The sequence below is a fragment of the Ovis aries genome, chromosome 10 (genome assembly GCF_016772045.2).
Source record: "Ovis aries strain OAR_USU_Benz2616 breed Rambouillet chromosome 10, ARS-UI_Ramb_v3.0, whole genome shotgun sequence".
In the NCBI taxonomy this organism is placed as follows: Eukaryota; Metazoa; Chordata; class Mammalia; order Artiodactyla; family Bovidae; genus Ovis; species Ovis aries.
The window spans coordinates 73,899,421-73,923,627 of record NC_056063.1 but is presented as its reverse complement, the minus strand read 5'-3'; the positions used below and the strand labels follow the sequence as shown (position 1 = coordinate 73,923,627).

At 41.4% G+C, this 24,207-nt stretch overlaps 1 protein-coding gene across 7 annotated transcripts in view; it reads right to left on the bottom strand.

Moving 5' to 3' along the window:
- Nucleotides 1-568: 568 nt before the first annotated feature.
- The window catches only part of MBNL2 (muscleblind like splicing regulator 2), a 168,972-nt gene continuing 145,333 nt past the window's right edge, over nt 569-24,207 (bottom strand). For all 7 annotated transcript variants that reach the window (XM_027973721.3, XM_060394204.1, XM_060394203.1 and 4 more), the window contains one exon: nt 569-3,370. In XM_027973721.3, coding sequence (XP_027829522.1) covers nt 3,356-3,370 — 15 coding nt within the window. In that variant the 3' untranslated portion in view covers nt 569-3,355. The remainder of the gene's footprint in view (nt 3,371-24,207) is intronic.

The window sequence follows — 24,207 nt, the reverse complement described above, 5'->3', positions numbered from 1 at the left end:
TAAGAAATATCATGGGCCTCAAAGGACAGAGAAAGGAGGAGACTGAGAAGGCTCCCAGCACCTCTTGGGAGGTGTGGCTTTGATGAACACCTGTCCACAGGTGTGCTGCTCAGTGGGGCCGGGGTAGCCCCGCAGACCAGGGCTCATCATTCTGCCCCTCTCTGCAGCCTAAGGTCTAAGGCACGTCGCTCACCTGGGCTCTCACCTGAAGCCTGTCTCATGGATTAACAGGCACTTTCTTGTCTGTTAATTAACTGATGTTTTGTTCCCCATTTGGTTACTGATGTTCACATCTCTTCATATTCAGGCAAAATTCTAAAGTAGGGGGCAGAGTGGTGGGATTTATTTTTATTTCACTTTCAAATACTAGAACTACTTCCCAAATGAGCCTTGTAAATTGTGTTTCCTACTATTAAAAATCCAGAGAAAAAAACAAACCCCCAAAACCAAATCAAAAGCCTGCTCTTCTCTGAAGTTACCAACCATTGTCTGTGTGAATGTGAAAACCATTTTGTTTGGCTAATTATCAATCTGTCTCACCAACAAAAAAGTGGAGGAAGACCAGAAATCCTTTTAAATGCTTCTTTTATTTCATTGGTTGTATATTGGGTGAGTGAACTGAATATTACAACCAAAACATAGAATTGATACAAATTAGACTCCTGTTTACACTGTAAGGTAATGAATGAGGGAATTCTTTAAGTGTTACGGAGAGGTTTAGTAGAAATGTTACCAGTGATATGGCTCAAAGAATATTTAGGTGAAGTGCTGTTACCTCCTGAAAACAAAGAGTGAAATGTGGTTCCCATACAAGTGACGAGTTCATCTCTTAACTACAGTATTTGTTGAGTTGCTATCTTCATGTCTTGGTATTGGTGATTTTGTTTTTGTAATTAAACAAAGCATTTAAGATTTATTCATCATAGTCAGACTTCTGAATATAAACAAACTTTTGGCAAATAATATTTATACAGAAAAATAGTTTTAGATCCTCTCAAATCCCAGAATTATTCTATAAAATTACATTATAAATAAATAAAAAGCAAAATCTGTTGTACATATATTTGTACATCTATGCATTTGCCTTGCCTCCTCCTTATTGTAAATGGCATATTTATGACTCTTTGCATATTATAATCACAATTCTGGAAAAGTGGATATCATAGTAAAAATACAGTCTTCTATATTTGCTTAGGGATATAGGTGATATTTTTGATGTTCCATTGTTAAAGGGCTGGAAATAGTTGTGTACTAATAATTTTAAAAATCAAAACCATGAAACAAAAGAAAAAAAAGAAAGACAATGTAACAACAATTAGTCTACTACAAAAATATTTCAGTGATTCCCATAATTTATGTTTTAGTAATGTATACTACGTTTTCAATGAGTTTAAGTGAATTAACAAAGAAAAAAAGTTTGAATGTTTTAGGCAAGTTGTAGCATAACTACATTGTTACAGTCGAGAAAATTACAAATATCAATAATACATAAAGATGAAACTACCAAAGAAATACAAGTTAGATACAATACATTTCCACAAATTAAAACAAACGCAACAATACAAGCACTATGTAAGATTATACTTAGAATGTAATTTTTTTTGATAGGGTTATCAAATCTACGATATAAGATAAATAGTCATTAGACTCTGATCAATATTAATTAAAATGGCAGATTTCTTTTTTTCTCAAACAAAAATGATATGGTTGGTGCATCTAGTTTTCAGAACAGGCGGTGATGCCAAAATTTAAAATTTAAAATATTTTACATTCAATCTCAAAAGTCAAAATACTTCAATCACTAATATGTTCACAAAGAAAATGGATGTTTTAAACAGTTACACATAATAGTCATTTATAACAGCTGTTTTGTTTTTTAAACAATAATTTAAAAACTATGTAGGTACTGTATAGGCTATGTGCAACATATAAAATGTGAAATATGAAATATTTGGTACGATAGTGCTTAAAATAAACTTTAAAACAAACTTTCTGAACAAAAGTTAATTGTATCGCTATTACCTTGAAGATCAACCAAGTATTTAAAAAAGTAAACAACATTAAAATATGTTTCATCCATATATAGTATATATATGTATGTGTATATATAATATGTATGTACTTGTATTAAAGTTTTTTATACTTTTGAGACATAAAATATGCTTTAAGGTGAAAGAATTAAAAGAACTTATTTGTTTTTCCATGCTGTAGTCAGTTACAACCCTTTAATCCAACTTTTGAAATGCAAAACAGTAATGGATTTTTTAAAAAGTGAAACTATCTACTTGCTGTTTACGTAGTAATTTAGATTAAAGTCACAGTCAAATTTTCAGTGACTAAACTCAAACATACTTAAATTAGAATATTATACAGATCTCCCCACCTACAGCTTCCTTGTTTGTCTAGGTTTTTAGTTTAGAAGAGTTACTCGGTAACAGGCAACCGGATGGTGAGTTGGAAAGACTGATCCCTTCGGTTAGACTGTCGGCATGGGCCTCTCATGCTTGTCAAGCTGGATGAAGTCTGGCAAAATCTAGGCACTTCTACAAAGTCTCTCTTATAAAACAACTTTAAAAATATACTTGTAAAATAATACCTTCAAGACTTTGTTTGGTTAGGTATGAAACTCACACCGTACAAAGTTTCTTTTTCAAACTATTAATATTATTCTAGAATCACATGATTCAATGCGGCGTCTCCAGGCAAACCAAATACCGCACTTCGATGTGTCCCCAGTACTTGTGCTTGAATTTCCATTCAGATTTTAGACCTGCAGGACAGGTAACGGTTTTACTTCACTTCTCATCTCTGCTGCAGCATTCGTGTTGTCAAGAAGTGAAACACAGCTCTGATCCAGTGGGTAAAATGAAATGACAGTAATTGAAGTTAGAATCGAACCTGCCCCTGGAATAGGTTTTTTCTTTTTCTTTTTTTTTTTAAACTAACGCTAATTGCTTATTGCTAACTTTGAAATATTCTGAGTCGAAATGAATAAATTGGTTGGACTTTCTGCATCAGCTATAGTTATGGAGATAAGACAATATTCCTAGGACAGAAACTATGTTTAGAAACCCTTTAAAAGTAAACTTTATCCTTTATGTCCTTTAACATCACAGCTGGTCTCAGGTAGTTAACTATCTTAGGTTGGAATATACTAAGCATACCATATTTAATACTCATATATGATATAGCAGCACTAGCTTCTTAGAGTTGTGGTCTGTCCAGAAGAACTAAATCTTTATTTAGCATGCAGTTTGTGGCAATTCTATTGAGGAGGGAACAGGATAGTATGTACAGTAACAATGTTTAGCTATTCTCAATGCAGATTCTTGGCATTCCATTCCGTTTCTGCTGATTATTTCAGAATTATCTGTTAAAGAAAAAGACAAATGTGATTTAGACCGCCTTCTTGAGAGAAGAGAGCTAGTTTAAGTCTTACTCATTGAAAACAGACACTTAAAAATAGGAATTTTCTGCCATTTCTCATAATTCTGATGCAATTATAATTTTGCATAATCCCCACCCTTCATGCTGAAAATACTTTGGCTTAAGCACTGATACTGTGCAGCCACTGTCAAGAAAGGTGATTCAAATGCACAGCGTTTTCTGAAAAACTGTGACTGCATACATGTTGGCATGCAGTGTGTTTAGATCTTTCCTTTTTTAGTTTTGTCTTTGTATCTCCTAATTATATATTCAATTATCATTCAATTAATATTCGTTAATGTGATCAGGAAGTCTAATCAATGAATTAGTTTGTACACAAAATGTTATCTGTAAAGATTAAGTATACATATTTAAAATGTGTAATAAATTAAGCAATATTTATCTATTAACTTGCATTTATCACTCAAACATATATTCCCATTAAAAGTAATTTTGTTCCCAAGATAGTCACAACAAGTTTCAAGTTCAGGAGCTGTTTAAATGCCCCATATTAAAGAAACAAGAGATAACATTCTAATAAAGCAATTACAACAGTCAATAGTTCCTAAAGCACAGATAAAACTAAACCATCAAATGCAAACCATGGTTCATGGAGTTTGATCTAAGTTCATTTCCAACTCTATAACTTTGCAAAGGACAGGGAGCTTGTCCTGTGTGACCCACTCAACTAAGTGTCAAGCTTAAAAGCCAGGCTTTTGACATATTTTAACAAAAATATTTATTTTTTGTACAATGCTTTGACCAAACTTTGTGCAATTAATAAACAAAATGTTTATTTATTAAAAAGCCAAGAGTCTCTGTTTATGAACTAACCAGTAAAAATTCTTCATGGTCAAGGTCATTCACTGTTCCTACACACTGGGATCCAATTCCCAATAAAAGCCTTATTTCTATAATTTCGTACCCTATTCTGTTAGAATTTATAACATGGATTTTTCACTTTAAGTGGGTGTTTCTGCAGTTTGTATAAAACAGTTTTAGTACATACATTTAAATAATTTCTCCTATGAAATAAGTATCAGATTTATGTTATGAGAATATGATATGTATAGAACTGATAAAAAGAGAGGAAGAATTTGTGTATGTTAAATGCTTATACTAAATGAAAACTTAAAACTTTGGATAAGACCATTTTTTTGTTTTTCAAAAAGGTCTAGGAATTTAAAATTGAGAAAAAATATCTCATGTACTCATATATGAATAAAAATAATGATATGATTTATAGGTAAATATTATCATAATATCTTTGAATAGTCATTGCCTATAGCCAATATTCAAATTCTTCAGATGGTTATAACTTCATTTTTAGATTTAGATATTTGAGTATTAAATAGGAATTAGTCTATTTTATCCCTTAGCTTCCATCCTGTCTGTAAGGTTTCCAAATGAGAATGTGCCCCAGGATATGAGATCATATCCTGTTTTTTTCTCTTTCATTTTACTTTAGCAAAGTCTCTCTAAAATATTTATGGAAAACAAATGTTCAGTTTCTTACATTAAAATAGAATAATATATGTTTTAGAATGTATTCACATTCTTGCTTATTAACTGAAATGAAAATGCCATACAGAATGAAAATTCCTAACCACCTGGAAAGAAAAAGTATCTAACAGAGAGCCCAGGAATGGGCAAATCTATAATTATAGAACGTAGTTACAATGATGCTTTGGACTTGAACTTGACGGATGTGTCAAACCACCCAGGTCTAACTGAATCAGAAATCAACCTTGAAACTGGGCTCACCCAGACTGCTTTTCCCCTCTGCCCCAGCCTACACACGATCCATTATGTGGATAAAGACACATAAATTGTCTTTATCAGGCACTACTGACCTCTAAGCTGTGCTTCCTGGCATCTTGGCCAGAAAACTCTGACCATAGCCTGGTCTAAGTCTTGGGCTAGTTTGAGGACCATATGTGTGGTATTAAAAAATGAATTGTGCCCCTAGCACCTGTGAGTTTCAAGAAGCTTAAGAGATTTGATCTTAGAAGGAAGGAAAGCTTTGGGTGTTTCATTTTTTTGGTGGTAGCCTTTTTCTTAAAAAATACCATTGGATTATTAAATTTCTTTTCTGAGAAATATAGCTTGGTACAGTCTGAGTGAAGTGTACTCTGGGGTGAAATACATTCAGGAATCCAGATGAGGGCCAGTTGCCAGCTGAGAGCCTCTTATGAACTCCTGAGTGTGTCTGATCGCTGCTTCTGATATTAGAAGGCGCACGACATTACAGGTCTTGGGACCCACAGGGAGGGGAAGACAGCCTCCACCAGGAAGAGACTTCTGGCGGGAAGTGGAGGGCCAAGTAGGAAGGGTGTGGAGGAACTGTTTTGAGGGTAAAAGGGCTCTTCTGACTAGTTTTTCATATGGCTTTTACTTAGATTGTATTTTAAATTCACACCAAAAAAACCATAATTTAAAAATAGGATGAATAGGGAATTTTGCGTGTTTTCTGCTGTCTTTCCTTGGAGAGTCTTCACACCAATTCTATACGAACATACAAACTATGTTCTATACATGAAAACTTCAGCCTCCATTGTCATTTCAATAGCCAAGAGGACCGAAAGCTTCTGGAGGTGACTGAATATTTCAATATATCTAGGTACAAAGCATACATTCCTAAAAGAGCAGGCTTATACGTGGTCCTGGGAACATTGGTTCTGAATCCAATATTGACAGGCCCTAATCCTGAGCTGGTCCATTAAAAAAACAAACAAAAAAAAGGTTAATTAAACCACAGTTCTTGAAAGTGACCTGCCCAGACTGGCTGTCAGTGGTGTCCTTCCTGCCCTGCACTTGTCAAACCCGAGGCTGATACCCAAAGTTCCTTCCTCAACCTTCAGGCACCAAGGCTCAGACTTTTTTTGGAAAAGGCAGTTGCAAACTCCCCTGGGGTCTGCCAGCATTTGTGTAAGTCAGAGAAATAGCTACCATGCTGGGTCTCCTAAAAGTCCCCTTCCTGAAGCATCCTTATTGTCTTGGTTTTCATTTTAACAGATACTCCCCTGATTTTCCAGGAGGCCCTGAGAAATTCCTATCAGAGTCTGAAGAGTTAGGTCACTGTTTGGCAGACACGGGTGAGGCAGCATGGGCAGTGTTAGCTGGCTTGGTGATGCACCAAGTTCTTGGGCAAACCAGCACGAGCTTAGAGATGTTGGCTCACCCTCTCCCTGGCATGGGAGTCCCCTCCAGGGTATAGTGATAGTCTGCAGCGCGACCAGGATAAGCAGTGATTCCAAGGAGCAGGTTTGTATCCCTGATGGTGCCAGAGGAGATGCTCAGAACCTCCTGGGAGTTTGGGAACCAGGGAGAGGTGAGACCAAGGGGTGGGGTCTGGAGTGGACAGAGCCTGGAATGCTGGATGGGAGGCAGCAGTGTCTAGGCTGCAGGAACCAGATGTGCAGAAGTTGCTGATGGACTTGTGAGCTGCTGGAAGCCCCCAACCCCACCAGGTCTTCCTTGCCTGGGTGGTCAGCCACATCCTACCCTAGGCCTTCTTTGGACAGATGCTGCAAAGATGTCTGCTTACGTAACTGGAGCCCCTACCCAATCAGAGTTCCACTGCTCCAGCTTCCAAGGAGCCCTGGCAAGCTACATGATAGGAAAAAGGAATCAAATCAGACGGTAAAAGCGTCTGCCTACAATGCAGGAGACCTGGGTTCGATCCCTGGGTCGGGAAGATCCCTGGAGAAGGAAATAGCAACCTGGAAAATCCCATGGATGGAGGAGCCTGATAGGCTACAGTCCATGGGGTCACAGAGTCAGACACAACTGAGTGACTTCACTTCACTTCATACTGAACAAATCTCTTCATCTCTCTAATAGACTAGACCTTCAAATAAGTATTATTTTCTATAACAGAATCATGATGAAGAAGAGGATTAAATTATTAGAATAAGATTTTAGCTAATCTTTCATGGTCAAAGTCTTGAACTGAAAGCATTATTTTCAATTTCTTTTTTCCACTGAAAGGAGGACACACAAAAATGAGAATAGCTGATGTCCACAAAATCGGTGATTCTATTTTTTAATACAAAGACACATGATCTCAAATCATGACTGCATTCATAAATCTTCAGTGGACCCCCTAGTTGTAACAAGACTGTCTGCAAGGCAAAACTATCAGTTGGCTGCAGCAATGAGCGTCTCCTCTGGCTGGTCAGATTTAAGAACATAATGATTTGGCTTAATCCATATCCTTAAATTATTCCTATATGAGGCCAATACATAATTAGTCTCATTTTTATTTATTGGAGACAAAATATGAATGCTCAAAGAACATCAGATGGGTTGTTTTCCCACCAAATGTGTTACAAGGAACTATTTAATAACTGCATCCCCAGTGAAGTGCCTACCATTGACTTGTAGTATAATGGCGCTTCCGTCCATGGGGGTTCTCCAGGCAAGAATACTGGAGTGGGTTGCCATTCCCTTCTCCAGGAGATTCTCCCAACCCAGGGATTGAAGCCAGGTCTCCTGCACTGCAGGTGGATTCTTTACCATCTGAGCCACCTGGGAAGCCCCAGTGTAATGGTAATCAAGCTCATTGCAAAGAGGACTGGGTTGGGCACTGCCTGAAGACTCAGCCTACGGGGGCCAGGCAGGAAGTGTGCGTAAGTGGGTAGGTCAGGTGGGGAGTGTATCAGATGGAAGGGCGCCTGGCTAGAAGGAATGGAGAGGCAGCTACTCAGCTCCAGCCAACTGTCACCTGCAGAAACCGGAACTCTAGATGGCCTGACCTTTCCATTTGCCAGAAGAAGCTGGAAATTCAGCCACTGGTCCACACTGGAAAACAACTCTGTGTGGGTTAGCTGTATCTTTGGGCTGAATTCAGCTATGAGCTGCCGGTCTGTGTTTTCCTTGAGCCTTCCTTACTTTCAATTAATTAATTTTGGGCCCCATGGGTCTTTGCTGCTGCATGTGGGCTTTCTCTAGTTTGGGTAAGTGGGGGCTACTTTCTAGCTGCGGTGCTTGGGCTTCTTATCGCAGCGGCTTCTCTTGTTGAGGAGCACAGGCTCTAGGGCAGGAGGGCTTAGCTGCCCCGAGGCACATGGGATCCTCCCGGACTAGGAATCGAACCTGTGTCCCCTGCATCGGCAGGCGGATTCCCACCCACTGGACCACCAGGGAAGCCTGAGCCTTACTTTTTTGGAGGAGATATCTGCTAAGCCTGGATTGCTAGCTTCCTGAGCTGGACAGCAGCCAGGGCTGCAGGCACCATGCAGGGAGGCAGCAGTGGTGATGGTGGGCGGGATCAAGACAGCAGGTCTGACAGGGAGTTAATCTTAAAACTTTCAGAGAGTTTTCTTGTACCCAAAGGAGCTGGCTATTTGACCAACTGGCACCCTCTACCTAAGAAGAAATGACTGCCTCTCCCTCGACTGATTCAGCAGGCATGAAGTACACACGTTGCCCTGTCTTTTCCAAGATGATGATGGATTCAGACTGAGTCCCTCTTGGGCCCCTACCTTTGGTGTGCACTTGAAAAAGAGCTGACCAGAGTGAGAAATGCACTCAGTGGAAAGCAAACCAGTCTGTGCAGAAGCTGAAACCCTGACCTTGACTGCAGGGCCAGCACGATCGCAACAGCTGAATTAACTAGCACTTATGCGAGAGGGTTCAAAGAAAACAAACCAACATATAATCTCAGTGCTTCAGAGGCGTCTAGTATTAATACATTCTGAGTGTTCTACCTTGTGGTTGATCTCCAGGAAATGTACATATAAATAATGTTGGAAATGTACATATAAATAATTTTGGAAATTGTAGGCTTCCAGAAGACTTCTAGACGTGTTCACACTTCTTATGTAAATGGGTTCATGGCAGACAGTCAGAGATGTCAGATGCGTTATCCTTTAAAATGTTAGCTCAATATTAAGTTCAGTAAGAACTCTTACTGCTTGGCTTAAATGATAGGAATAAACATTTCAGTGAAAAGACCAACTGTTTCAAGGGACCCGAACCATGAGAAACAATTGGAAAAGAGGACTAATGAATGTTTTAATTAAACATTCAATACGGTCTTTGTAATGTTGAGTCTGGAGAGGCAGATAACTTATACCTTATCAAATATTTGTGTGGCCTTGCTGAAATCTAAAGGAATCCCAATGGATCTGGATGCCACTAGCATAAGAGCTCAAGTGGATACTCCTAACCAGGGGTGTTGCATAAACCAGGACCACAATCAAGTTTCATAAGGTTGGGGGTCAGTGTCTCATTCCTCTCCAGATTCCTAGCGGGGCTGGCCACATAGCATGTACTTCTTAACTCTCGGTTGCATGGATGGCTGAACAAATAAGAATTTACTGAGGACATGATGCCATAATGTTGGCATTGACAGAAGACCAAAAGACCCCTCACAAGTGAGAGGTAACAATGGGTGTAGGAAAAGAGCCCCTTGGACAATCTATACCTCTTACTCTTTCAGAGAAGCTAAGAATTTAAGAATATCCAAGGAAAAGGAACATCCATCCCCATCCACCCAGCCCATGTTCTCTCTAGATAAAAGGACAGATACTCCAGGCTGGGGGCAGAATCACTCAGAGGACAGAAATACGGCAGGTAAACAAAAATGCCTCCTGGGGACAAAATTCTAGGCCTGGCAGAGTTCTTAGAAGTCTTCTCCCAGGCATGGCATTGTTTAGTGGCCAAGCTGTGTCTGACTCTTTTGCGACCCCATGGACGGTAGCCCACCAGACTCCTCTGTCCATAGAATTTCCTGGCAAGAATACTGGAGTGGGCTGCCATGTCCTTCTCCAGGGGATCTTCCTGACCCAAGGACTGAACCCGTGTCTCTGGCATTGGCAGCCAGATTCTTTACCACTGAGCCACCAGGGAAGCCCTTTCCCATGGTTACAAGGCCCTGTTTCCTCAGAAAGTAATTAAAGAAAGGGATGTTTCACTGTCTCCTTAAACAAAACCTAGTATTAAGCTAAAGACAGAAAACTGAATGGAATTTCCTAAAAATCTTGCCAAGCTAAGGAGGCCTGCCTGTCGTTCACCACCCCAGTATCTTTGTCTTTATTCCCGGTTTTGCTGTTCGGCCACTCACATTCCTCCTTGCCACTCTCCACTGGGCCTCCCCGCTCCTCCAGGCCCTGCACTGTCTAATATGCTCTCCGTCTTCTGCCTAGCCCTCCACACGTCTTCTCCACAGCGTCCTCTACTGCCTGAAATTTCCCTGGTTTTGTCTGAGAGGTGAAATTTTTGTATTTTGGTTGAGGCAAACTGTACAAAAGCAGACAGACATCTGTAGGTTTTTGGCAGCCAAAGAACTCTGTGTCTAATCGTAGAGTGGATTACGATGGATGACCAAACTATGAATTACTGAAGTCAAAAGCAAATGCCTTTGGTCTCTTGGTGGACCTATGTCATCAGAGTAATTCTCATGATACATGTCCAGGAATGAACACTTTCAAGAATGCTGACCTATTTCATGACCATTTGTAAACTTGAAGTGTATAGAATGTTCAAAGAGAATGAGTGGTATATGAAAAGACACTGAAAACCTGGCAAGTTCATCATTTGAGGGGAATACTGTCCTGGGTTGGTGGGGGACAGTGTTTCCTGCGATACTGTTTTCCAAATAGATTTTTATTTATACAGAAAAGGCATAGACTGGGCTTCGGGGAGAAAACTCTCAAACATGACAACCAGTTTCACTCTTGAGACGAGCAACCTGAGGTTGGTTGGAAGCCCTACAACATTTAGCAGAACTTAAAGAACAGCTTAGTCAGGATTCTTGCATTGTCCTCTGTCATTAACATAAAGTTTACATTGCAAACTCTAATTCCTCTCTTTTCAACAACATATCATTTTATTGATGACTCATGACTGTCTGGTATTTTCTACTCTATGATATCTGAACAAAAAGATTTTTCAGCTATACTTTCTAAAAATCATGTAAAATATTACTATTTGAGTTTCTCCCTAAAAGGCAGTAACACTGACCTTATGAAGACAACTGACCAGGGTCCACACTGACAATTGGTATTATCTGCATATAGTACATATGTGGAAACTCTTGACTTGAGTAAGATTCTACTCCTTGCACGAGTCCATGTTGCCTGGAAAAACCCAGGCTCTTGTATTTCAGTGATGCCTGAAATACAGGATCCCCTCCTCCACCCCAGACCCAGCTGAGGGAATTCTGAGGACCACTTCTGTCGCTTTCATGGGGAGATGGGAATCTACACCTCAGATCCATCTGAAAATCCATATGTCATGCAAAGGTGACTTTTTCTCCAGAGTGATATAGAGGAGTAAGAAGGGGAAAGCACCTGAGAGGAGGCTTTTTACTCCGTGCACTTCCCTGATGCTACAGAAGTACTGAAAAGATCACATCCAAGAGTGTTCTGTGCTCATTCAGGAAGAGAGGGGCTGTGAGACCGTGTCTGCCAGAGAAGGTCAAAATAAAATGAAATGCTAGACTGGAAGGGCCACACGAAAGCCAGGAAAAAAGTAGTCATCAAACCAAATAGAGTACCCAAGTCAAATATAGAGGGTGCTCTGAATGCTTCCGGGGCCACCCAGGACCAGGTTCCAGCTTTTATCTTCCTATTGATCTCCTGGAAATCTTGGCTCCATGTGGTATATCCCATTCCTACTCCAGACGCCTTCCCCAGTGAACATTCCAATCACCCAGCAGTTGAACCATGGATTATGGTTCTCCTATCCTCAGCTGGTGGAGAAGGTGAAGGATTTTACTATCACACACTGTCTGGAAGTTTTGGCTAAGCATATGCTTTTGGCATCTTTCCTGAATCCTAAAGACATGGAAACATCCATAACATGGTGTTTGGCCTCTTCCATGCTGTTAGCACAGTATTATCCTTGAGAAAGGTCATGAGTGAAATAAACTACTGTCAGCCAGCCTGGAGACTTAACCATCAAGTCCTTCACTGTCTCTACAGGAAAATTACTTGAGTTCCAAACCAGGTGGCAAAAGAAATTCTGAACAAACATTTTTAAAATTAAGGGCTGTCTGTATATTAAGGAAGGCTAAATTCCTCTACTATATCAAGAAATAACATATAGTAGTTATGTCACACTATTTAAAAATATTCTAAAATATTATAGAAACATATTATAAGAGATAAATTTATTATAAAATATTCATGATATAAAATATTTTTCTAAGAATATTATATTTAGAATATGTGCTTTGAGATGTGGCGGAAACAAAGCTATCTGAGATTAGTCAGGCTGCCCACATCTGAGGCTATTTCAGTGAAGGTGACCTCTGGATATGAAGGTAGAATCCAAGAAAACTTTTTTTATATCTTTAAAAACCAGTTTATGCAGCAACTGAAAAGAAATTTCAGAAGCATTCATTGAAACCTGTTCTTTTCAATATGGGGTTTTGCTCCCAGGAATACACCAAAGAATCAGGCCAAGAAAAATCACAGAAACAAGATCCCATTGGATTCAACATCGAATCCCCAGTCCTGCTCAATGCCCTGCCTTTGTATCCACTACACTATGTTGGACTTAGAATCCTGGGCACATTTTGGCCGAAGTATTCGTCTCAACAGTGTAGCAGAATGTATAATTCAGCCTGCTGAGAACTGGCTTTTAAGACATGAAAGGCAGAAAAAGAAACCAAACGCTGAGATTCAGTAAAAAGGAAGGCTGAGATGAATGTTACGTCCAGGACACAAAGTCTGTCTTTGTGTACTGTAATCATCTTACACATTTCTTGAACTGGTAGGATGACACCGCCATCCAACAAAATTTCCAGAAAAATTAGTCTGGTTTTGCTTTCTTCCTTTTTAGTTCTTGGCCCGTGGGTTTGAGTATGTGTGTCAGAGAGAGAGAGAGAGAGAGAGAGAGAGAGAGAAAGATGAATGAAACCACCCAATGGGTGTAAAATAATGATGCAAAGGAAAAGTCAAAGAGGGTCCAGGAGTGGAAATTGAGGAGGCTTGCTTGTGCCATCAACCGGCTCTGTGACCCTTCTGGGCCTGAGTTTCTCACTCTGCTTGTACCACGCATGCTGGCACCTCTGCAGCATGGTGGGTAGTTAACCAGGTGGCCATCTGTCCTCTCTAATAACGCCTCAGACAGTGTCCCAAATATCCTCGTATAAAAGATGGCAAAATGGAAGCCAAAGAAAGAAAAGGTAGAAAGCAAGCAAGTTACATTTGCTCTCATTTCTTTATTACTAACCATCTTCCCTCAAAGCTCAGTGGTTAGGCCCACCTTTTCAGCATCCCTACTTTTTGGGATGATTCTTATGATATGATATTACTTCTATTGTCACTGCGTACATGCTGGTCTACTGCCTGTCCGCATGACAATGCTAAAAATCATGAGAACAGAGACTTGTTTGTTGCTGTTCCCAGAGTTCTGAATTTCACATGACACGTAGTGGGCTCTGGGTCAGCCTCAGAGCAGACCCAGCTTCTGACATGCGTGGTTCACTGAGGAAGAGCCGAGCGCATTTGCACTCAGTTACCTGTTTCATGGAGACAGAACTCTTACAGGAAAACGCAGCAACAAGAAGGAAGTTTTCATATGAAAAGAGTAAGGATTTAATAAAACAAAAACCTAAGTATAATGAGGTATCTCTCTTGCCAATCCTAATTCTTTCTTCTTTGGAGAAATGTCTATTCAGATCCTTTGCCCAGTTAAAAATACTATGGTAAAACAGGCAGAGCGTAAAATGTGCCGTTTTAACCATTTTAAAGTGTATAGTTCAGTGGCATTAAGTACACACACCATTGTGCATCTCACCACCATCTCTCTCCAGAACTTACCATCACTCCACACTGAAACTCGGTACCCATCAAACACTAACTCCCCGTTCCCCTTTCTTGCCAATACTTAACCCCTTCTTCCTTCTTTCCCGCCCACCTTTCTTTTTATCCTCCCCATTTTGGGTTTCAAAAATAGAATCTGAATCTTCATAAATTCCTTGGCTCACTTTGCAAATTAGCTCTATGACTTTTACCTACAACTAACCTCTGGGCTTCCTTGGTGGCTTGGTGGTAAAGAATCTGCCTGCCAAAGCAGGTTCAACCCCTGCGTCAGGAAGACTCCCCAGAGGAAACGACAACCCACCCCAGTATTCCTGCGTGGGAAATCCCATGAACAGAGGAGCCTGGCGGGCTACAGTCCATGGGGTTGGGAAGAGTCAGATACAACTTGGTGACTAAACAACAACCTATAACAAATTAACCTCAAATTAACCACTCCTTTCATAGTTGCCCCTCCAGGCTGCCCAGAATGTTCATTCTCAGGTAGCGATGTTTGTTTAATCTGAGATTTATATGGAGGTAAGGCTTTGTGGAAACAGTGGAGAAAAGCAGTATCTCTCTTTTAAAATTATTGCTGTTTAAGAAAAAGAGAAAGTCTTGGATGAAAGGACTCCTCCTGGTTGACTTTTTACAGAAGTTTCTTGCCAGTTCACCACATTGAGAACAGTGAGTTTTCATTCATCCACTTTCTAAGTCGTGTTTACTGGACTGAAATTTGAATTTCCTTGTTGATCTCATCAACTAACATTTTCAAACCATATCTTGAACTGAGATTTAAAAGGCTTGCTTCTACTGGAACTTTCCTCTTAAATGGTTAAAACTTTGTAAACTGACAGTTAAACTAAGTATAAATATAGTGCATGCTTAGCTGTGTCCGGCTGTTTACGACCCCATGGACTGTAGCCCGCCAGGCTCCTCTGTCCACGGGATTTCCCAGGCCAGAATACTGGAGTGGGTTGCCATTTCCTCCTCTAGGGGATCTTCCTGACTCAGGGACTGAACCCACGTCTCCTGCATTGGCAGGTGAATTCTTTAGTTAGCAGTTTTTAAGGGAACCATGTAAAGAACTTCATCCCAATTCTACATTGATCATAAGCTCTCATCTAATGCAAATAAAATACAGACACAAGAGAACAGGATATGGAGGTTAGCCAACCTGAGTTCTCAAATTGTTCAGCCACTTCCAACCTGCCTGAATGTTAGGCAAATTATTCTTTAAAGTTTTCTTCCCTCTGAGAAATGGATAGGACACTTCACAGAGCTCTATTGAGTATTAAATTAAATAATGTATATAAAGTGTCTGATAGGTAATAGTGGTTGTTGATACACCTTGGCTTCCTTCTGTTGGTCTATTTCAGATTCATAATCCTAAATAAAATTTGGTTTCAGCTTCTATTTAAATAGGCCTTCAGATAATAATTTTGTGCATTTAAACATTACATGGTCTGTATGACACTCCATACCTGTTGATAATAAACTTGATTTTGATGAGATTAGGGTTTTCTAAATGTCAAATACACTTCCCTTATTGTGTATGTATATCTTGACTTGTCACTGAAAACTAAATAGAGACTGAATTTCTTTATTGTTCATGAAAGTCTTGACTGTCATTCACATTAATCATTTTTCAAACTAAAATATTTTATTATAAAAACATCAATATCCAGTGCATACAATGATCAATGTCTACTGCAACAGAAAGTTATATCCCATGACAGGCACTCTTCAAACTCTCTAAAGTTAAATCCAGTTCAAACCCAGTTTCTAGACCTGATAGGTGTATTACCATGGGTAAGTGCTTCCACGTCTTTTATTCTCAGCACTCCTCATCTCTGTAATGGGAATCAAGCGTCGTCCCTAACATAAATTGCTGTGAGCCTCATATAATTAACAAGTGCTTGGTGGTAGCAAGCACATAATGCTCTGTTATCATTTGGTAATATTTCACCTATTTCAGTTTCTTAATAATAAATAATGCAGCCACTCAGTTGTGTCCAACTCTTTGTGACCCCATGGACTGTTATAGCCCGCCAGGCTCCTCTGTCCATGGGGATTCTCCAGGCAAGAATACTGGAGTAGGTTGCCATTTTCTTCTCCAGGGGATCTTCCTGACCCAGGGATCGGACCCAGGGATTGCACTCAGGGATTGAGCCTAGGTCTCCTGCATTGCAGGCAGACTCTTTACCCTCTGAGCCATCAGGCAGTTTCTTAGGCTAAGCCAAAAAGCCTGAATATAACCCTTTAGACAAGGTATAGCACGTACTAATATTTCTTAGATCACTGTGCTCAGAACAGACTACTATTTATGGACAATTCTGCACATCCAGTCTTGTCTAATAAACATCACTCTTCAACTTTTAAAGCTTCACCTGTTCTGATACAGGTCCCCATACGTGGCAGTAAAAATAAGAGAACTCAGATTATGAGCTTATGTGAAATAAAAAAAGAAAGCAATTCTTAAACACAGTTTTCCAAGGCAAAGGAGTACAATGGAGTATTCTTCTCATTCTTCACAAACTACTTAGATTACCCTATTTTAACTTCTTTCCTTGTTCAAGAACAACCTTGATATTACAGGGGTCAGAGAAGAGCAAAGCAAAGAAAAGAAGATGAACAATTGGAACTGACTCAAGCAATTCCTTTTCTCTTGAATCTTCATAACTAAAGTGGTTCTCTGGTCCTTTCAAATATTTTCAGATAACAGTGACACATGCTGAAAGAATGGCTAATGGAAAAGTTATGAAATTATTACTGGAGATGATATTTGGAGAAAAAGAAGGAATCGAGTTTAATCTTTTTGATTCCTCCAAAACCTTTCTAAATTTTGAGGAGGAAGCAAATCTATTGATTGTTCAAAAAAAGGTACAGGTAGCATATTCATGCTGGATTGTGGTCTGAGGGACAGAGAGAGGACTAAGTCTGGGGTTCTCAGTTTCTAATCCCTTATGTAACCTTGAATGAGTCACTTAACCATTCCAGGTCCTTTTCCTCATTTTAAAAATGGAAGCTTAGGAGCTTACGGAAGGTTGTATATCTGGTTTTGCCACTTAAGAGATGATCTTGAACACGCTTTTTAGCTTCTCAAAACTGCAGTTTCTTTATATATATATACTAGGAATAAGAATATTCCCTTCCAGGGCCATTTGGGGGTTTTAATGAGAAAACTTCATACAAAAGCTTAGCACAATGTCTGGCACTTGGTAAGCACTTACTAACAGAGATGCCTGGGTCATCTCTGTGCTGTCCGCATGCTCTATAGTACTGGGGGGCCCCTTTGTGCATGCTTAGTCCCTCAGTTGTGTCCAATCCTTTGCGACCCCATGGACTGGAGCCTGCTAGGCCCCTCTGTCCATGGAATTTTTCAGGCAAGAATACTGGAGTGAGTCGCCATTTCCTTCTCCAGGGATCTTCCTGACCCAGGTATCGAACCCTTGTTTTCTGTATCTACTGCATTGCAGGCAGATTCTTTTTACCCACTGAGCCATCAGGGAAACCCACTGGGGCCCCTTTAATGATCATTTAAAGCATTTTCTCAGGAAGTCAGTGTGATGAACGGGAAAAAATACTACCCTAAGCAGGACAGGGACAATCGAGTTCCAGTCATGGTTCTCTTATTCTTTATGGGACTTGGATAAGCCACTTTGCTGAACTGGGGACTTGCTCCAAATTATAATGTAAGCTGCATCATCATTCCCTTTTTCTGTTATTGTAGAAGGATGGCCTGGTTGTGGTCCGTTTGCTCACAGGACTTAAAGCTTTTCATAGCTGTGATGTAGTTGATGCAGGTCTTAGGTCAGATCTGCAATGCCTGAGGTGACAATGACTTTGGGAAAATGGGTGACATTTTACAATGTTCCGCTTAATGATGCTGCTTCCAGAAATATATTGCAGCAAATAGTGAAGAGCCTCTGTGCTTGATTACAGGAAGCTCATCGACACAAACTGAGCAAGGGGAGGGTGATGATAATAATATAATTTCATCACCTAGAGTGAAAACAGACCAGAAGTTCCAGCATGTTATATACAACGCCGAGGCATGATGGAGACTAAATGTTAGATGAGCTACAGTTTCTCATAAACCAATGTCAGAAAATACCAGTTAGCACATTTGTCCTTTACGGTACAAATCAACCCTGGAGGAGGGCACGGCAACCCACTCCAGTATTCTTGCCTGGAGAATCCCACGGACAGAGGAGCCTGGCGGGCTACAGTCCCTGGGGTCGCAAAGAGTTTGGGCACAACTGTGCAATCAACACTTCTACACTAGTACAAATAAAAGTGAGCAAGTGTCAACAGGAACCACTCTTTTTATGTGAGTCTTGGGGAGAGATGCCTTTTAGAAGATTGATGTGGCAGAGACCAGAAAGCTGGTGAATCCACAGATACTAGAAAGAGCCACTGGGAGGAGAAAGGATCAAAATGCCTCCCTGAATTTTCCTGACTTTCTTAGTTACAGCCTGTCCTCGTTCCTGGGCTTCCCAGGTGGTACAGTGGTAAAGAATCCACGTGCAATGCAGGAAATGCAGGAGACTTGGGTTTGATCCCTGGGTCGGGAAGATCCCCTGGAGGAGGGCATGGCAACCCACTCCAGTCTTCTTGCCTGGAGAATCCCATGGACAGGGGAGCCTGGCGGTCTCCAGTCCACGGGGCTGCAAAGAGCGGGACACAACTGGGTACTGAGCACATGTACTCCTTCATATCCACAGGGTCTGCACTCACAGATTCAACCAACCATGAGTAGAAAATATCTGAAAGAAAAATCAGAAAGTTCCAAAAGGCAAAACTTGAATCTGTTGTGTACTGGCATCTATTTACATAGCATTTATGATGCCTTTACAGAGATGATTTAATGTCTAAGAGAGGATGTGCATAGGTTATACACAAATATACCATTTTATATGAGACTTGGGCATCTGTGGATTTTGGTATTATTTGGGGTCCTGGAACCAATGCCCCACAGATACAGAGGGATGACTGTATTCATCCTCCCTCGCACATGAGAAAAGGATCTTTCTCTCCATCCCAGTTCATCACTTTATCAATGAAGTAGCTTTCTCACCAGTTAACCTGCACTCAGTCGACCCCAGCTCACACCTACCCACTCATGTCCAGCAGGTGGGGGTTTGCAAAGCCCCCTTTAGCGTTTTGCTGACCTGCTCTCAGCCTGCCACTCAAGGCCCTCAGTCCCTTAACGCCTCCTCATCGCTCCATGGGATTTTCCGGGCCTACCCGTGTGTTACCGCTGCACCCCCTCACTCACTGCGTGCAGCGCCAGAGCCATACCATCCCCCGCTTCAGACCCGACACAGTAAGAGCTGCTCTGTCTGCGTCCATTGTGGGGTAAAGACTGAGACTTCTTCTGAAACTCCAGGCTTGGGGAAGAAGACAGCATGAGGGAAAGCACTGACCTCAGGGTTAGAGAGTCTTGAGGTCAAAGAGAGGCCCTTCTACTGATTATAGAGTCACAGCAAAATCTGAGCCTTGATGTCTTCCCATGCTAAAGAGGAAGAACAGAACCCATCTGATAGGGCTGGATATGAGGGCACACGCAAGGCATGATGCTGGTACGTTTATGACGCTAGCCCTCCTTGCCCCTCACCCCACCCCCTGCTCTATCCCTTACCTTTCACTCTGGCAGGGACAGCTCACTTGCTCCATATCTAATTCCGACACATCCTTCAAGACGCCCTCCCCACTTTAGGAGTAAAGTTCTGCCATGAAGCTTATTTTTTTTTAATCGGAGGACTTGACGATTTCCCTGTATGACACTGATTGCTTTGCATCTGACTGGGCAGTTAACTCCTAGGTACCATTAGCACTTTGCCACACTGTCTCCAGCGTGTTCAGCAGACTCAGACAGGTCTGACCTTGAGAGCCACTGCCTCCAGCGATGTGGCCCAGAGGAAACGCCAGGAGGGTCTAAGAAGTCACACCTAATGCCAGTTTGTCCCTGACTCGTGGGGGCATGATATCCAGGAAGGGGAGTGACACTCAGGCTAGCACTGTATTGGGAGACTGAAAGGATCTCTCCTCTCCATCCACCCACACAGCAAGGCTGACAACTTCCCCAGACATGCAGGTAGAACGTGGGCAGGCAGGCAGCAGAGGCCGAACTTGGGAAGAGAAACACCTATAAATCAAAAATTGACTCTATCCATAGCGACTTGTATTAAGGATGAGACCCCATTCATCTTTCAACCCTTGGCAATGGATCCAAATTCTTGCACTGCACCTCGCCTCTCTTTCCTTACACAGCTACAGCTGGAAGGAAACACACCTCTAGGATGAACTGTATATTTATCTCAAGAAAACTATATATTTTCTCAAAAGAGAAAACCTACAGTTAGAAAAATGAGCGTACTTTTAGGACGGTCAACAAAAGCTGAAGTACCACTGGGAATGACTTCAATCTGAAAAGATTCCTGCCCCCCCCACCCCCCCAGCTACAAATTCCATCAAAATGCAAAAGAGGATGGGATTTGAGGTAGAATAAAAGTAGGACGATCCACCATGCAGTCAAGCTCCACATAAGAACCCTTGACATTTTTCTCTTCAGCTGCACGAAATTGGAACTGATATGATGTCTTTAGGTGCTATATACAAAAGAATCCTGCCCAAGTTTCTCACCATGAGGTGTAAATTATTCATGAAAAATGAAAATGTACTAGATCACAACACTTACATAACTTAGCCTTTCCTTGGAGAATCTGCAAATACATATATTAATTAAATCTCATGGTAGCTCTGCAAATCGGCTGCTTCTGAAACAGGAAAATAAAAGGTCTTTTTTCCTTCTTATTTTCTGATCTCTTAAACAGAATCTGCCTCTATATGGCTCTCATAGACCCAGCCCCCCCTAAGACATACGGAGCAGCCCTCCCACCTCTCCTTCCCTGCACCTCAAGCACTTTTTTTTTTTTTTTTTTGGACCAGACTAGCAAGTTTGGAGGGCTTTCCAGGTGGTGTCAGTGTAAAGAATCTGCCTGCCGATGCAGGAGATGTGGGTTTGATCCCTGGATCGGAAAGTTCCTTGGAGAGGGGAATGGCAACCCACTCCAGAATTCTTGCCTGGAGAATCCCATGGACAGAGGAGCCTGATGGGCTACAGCCCACGGGGTGCCAATGAGTCTGTCACAACGGGGCGACTTAGCATGCACACACAGCAAGTCTGGATTCCAATGCACCAGCCACACTGCGGCATGGAATTCATGCTCTTAATTATCAAGCAGCTTTAACTAGTGGCATTAAATGAACGCAAAAATGCCTTTTTTTATTGTTTTGCTCTTTAACTTGAAGGGATATACAGCAGTCTTCCTCTCTCTACTCCTCTCTCCCCCTGTTGTCTACACACACACACACACACACACGCACGCGCACACACGCACATACACACAGGCAGTCACTCCCTCTCTGCAAATTATCTGATATGGCAATTCTTCTTCATTTGAGGCATCCCAATCCATTGCTGAAACTGAGCCCTCCTCCACAGTTAGAACATCAGCACAAAGTCAGAGAAGCTGCAACACACACCTTTCGCAGCACCGTGATGCTGAGACGGGTGTCGTGGCCCCAGCATTATTTCACAAGCGCTGGATCTAGACAGTTGCTGTCCAGGCCTTTTTGGGGGCCCAACATACTCGGGACCCAGGGGCTTTCTGTCGTCTGTTCTTGGGACCCAGCAAACTGCGAGAAAGGAGTCACAGTTGGATCATCCGGACAGAGAGGCTGGTGACTCTGCTGTGGTTCAGGGGAGGGAGCTGATGGGGGTCTGCTTCGCCCACACTGGGGCCTTGCAGAACCCAGATTTTTCTTGTGAAAAAAAAAAAAAAACAACACAGGCTCCAAATGGGTCAAGTGGGGAACAGTGGGGAATGTTTGATGCCTCCTACATTTGTCTGAATATAGTCCTAACAGATGGCTTTGAATAATAGATGTTTTATAAAACTTTCTGAGACGAGAGATTAAGTAAAACATGACCTGACCTTTCTAGATTTCTTAGTTAGGATAGGGTGATTTACTCTGTATATAGATATTCAAGATTCTGTACACAAATAGCTTTGAAGTTGCATTCACATTTATATGTGAGAAGTAAGTTAACTCTGATGCTCTTAAACTTTTCTCATCTCTCTTTAGTACTTTGTAGCAAGCCCGATAAAGCATATGTATTAGGTTGCATGTAATTATTTTGTCTGGTAAGATATGATTGAAATTGATGATTATATATACTAAACACTATCAGGCATGTTTGCAAAATGGGTATTTTCTGACATATGAGATATCCTAACAAATGAAGGGCTAGGAATACATGTATTATTTTATTATTATTATTTTTTAATTGGAGTATAACTGCTTTACAATGTTGTGTTAGTTTCTGCTGTAGGAATGCATAATATGTTATTAACTAATTTTCAACAAATTCTTCCTAAGGCCAGCTTCCAGCTGAATGGACTTAATCTTTGGAGGAGAATTCAAAAGATGTGACGAGACCTCAAGGTCCTAATTTTAAACACCAACCAGCACTTTTTGGAGATTTGATTAGTGTTATTAACATCTTGCCAGAAATATAATTTGATTTCACCAGTTTTAAAAGCAGTGCATGGGGTGCTTCATTAAAATATTTCTAATATCCAATATGTAAGAATTTGCCTTCCTAGCATGGACCCATGGCCCAGAATGAATTAGACGTTATCATTTTGCTACATGTCTGCACAGATCTAACTGTGGATGTACAGACAATATGTATTCACTCCAGATCTGAACGGACTCTTTTTTTTGAACAAAGACCTGGGAGGGCTCACTCAGGTCAGGATTGGGGGGCCACAGGTTAGAAGCCAGCATCCTGGAGGCATTTGACCAGGGAGTCCACCCAAACGGTATCCTTGAATTCAGGTCCTACAGAAAATCAACTTCTTGCAGGCAACCTTTCACGTTGGCCTCAATCTCTTTTTCTGCTGTGTGACATTTATTTGACCAGGTTTTGCCACAGCATGAGATCGTCCTTACATTTCTTTTTGGCTGACTCTTTGTGACCCTGTGGTCTGTAGCCCACCAGGCTCCCCTGTCCATGGGATTCTCCAGGCAAGAATACCAGAGTGGGTTGCCATTTCCGTCTCCAGAGGATCTTCCCAACCCAAGGATCGAACCCGCATCTCCTGCAAGTCTCCTGTATTGCAGGCGGATTCTTTACTACTGAGCCTCTGGGTTTCCACGTAACAGGCAGAGGCAGGACAAAGTCAGCCCCTTGCCAGCTGCCACTGTTCCAGGTGAAGCCTCTCCCTGGGCTCCACAGACTCTCCTGCCTCGAATCCATCTGCGTGCTCTTCTTAGAGTTGCGTCCTCTCACTTTCCTGCTTAAAAACTTCCAATGGCCAAGTAAAGGCAGGGCCGTTAACTTTGGTATTTAAAGTCTTGGACATTTCACATCAAACCTATGCTGTCACCGCTCCTGGACACCAGTGCTCAAACCGACTGGATTGTTAGTTTTTCTCCACTAAGCTTTACACTTCCCCATCTTTGCACATTTGTCCTGTCATTCCGTCCATCTAATGATGACGCTTTAAGGGACATGCCGATCAAGTCCTTGTGGAATTCAGAGGGTAGGAAAAGAAATTCTAGCTGCAGGGGTTCAGGGAAAGACTCCGAATATAATTGGGCCTTCAAGGATGTCATTAGGTAGGCTGAATAATCTCCATATATAAATGAAGAAACTAAAGTTTAAAATATATTTACTTGGAAATTATTTTCTCCTCTTTTGAAACAGAATGTATTTTTGAAGCAGAAAAATACTACGCATAAAGCAATGACAGGATGATGCTGTTGTCGTTCAGCCACTCAGTCGCGTCTGACTCTCTGCAACCCCGTGGACTGCAGCACGCCAGGCTCCCCTGTCCTCCACTCTCTCCCAGAGTTTGCTCAAACTCACGCCCACTGAGTCGGTGATGCTATCTAACCATCTCATCCTCTGCCGCTCCCTTCTACTTTTGCCTTTAGTCGTTGGCAGCATCAG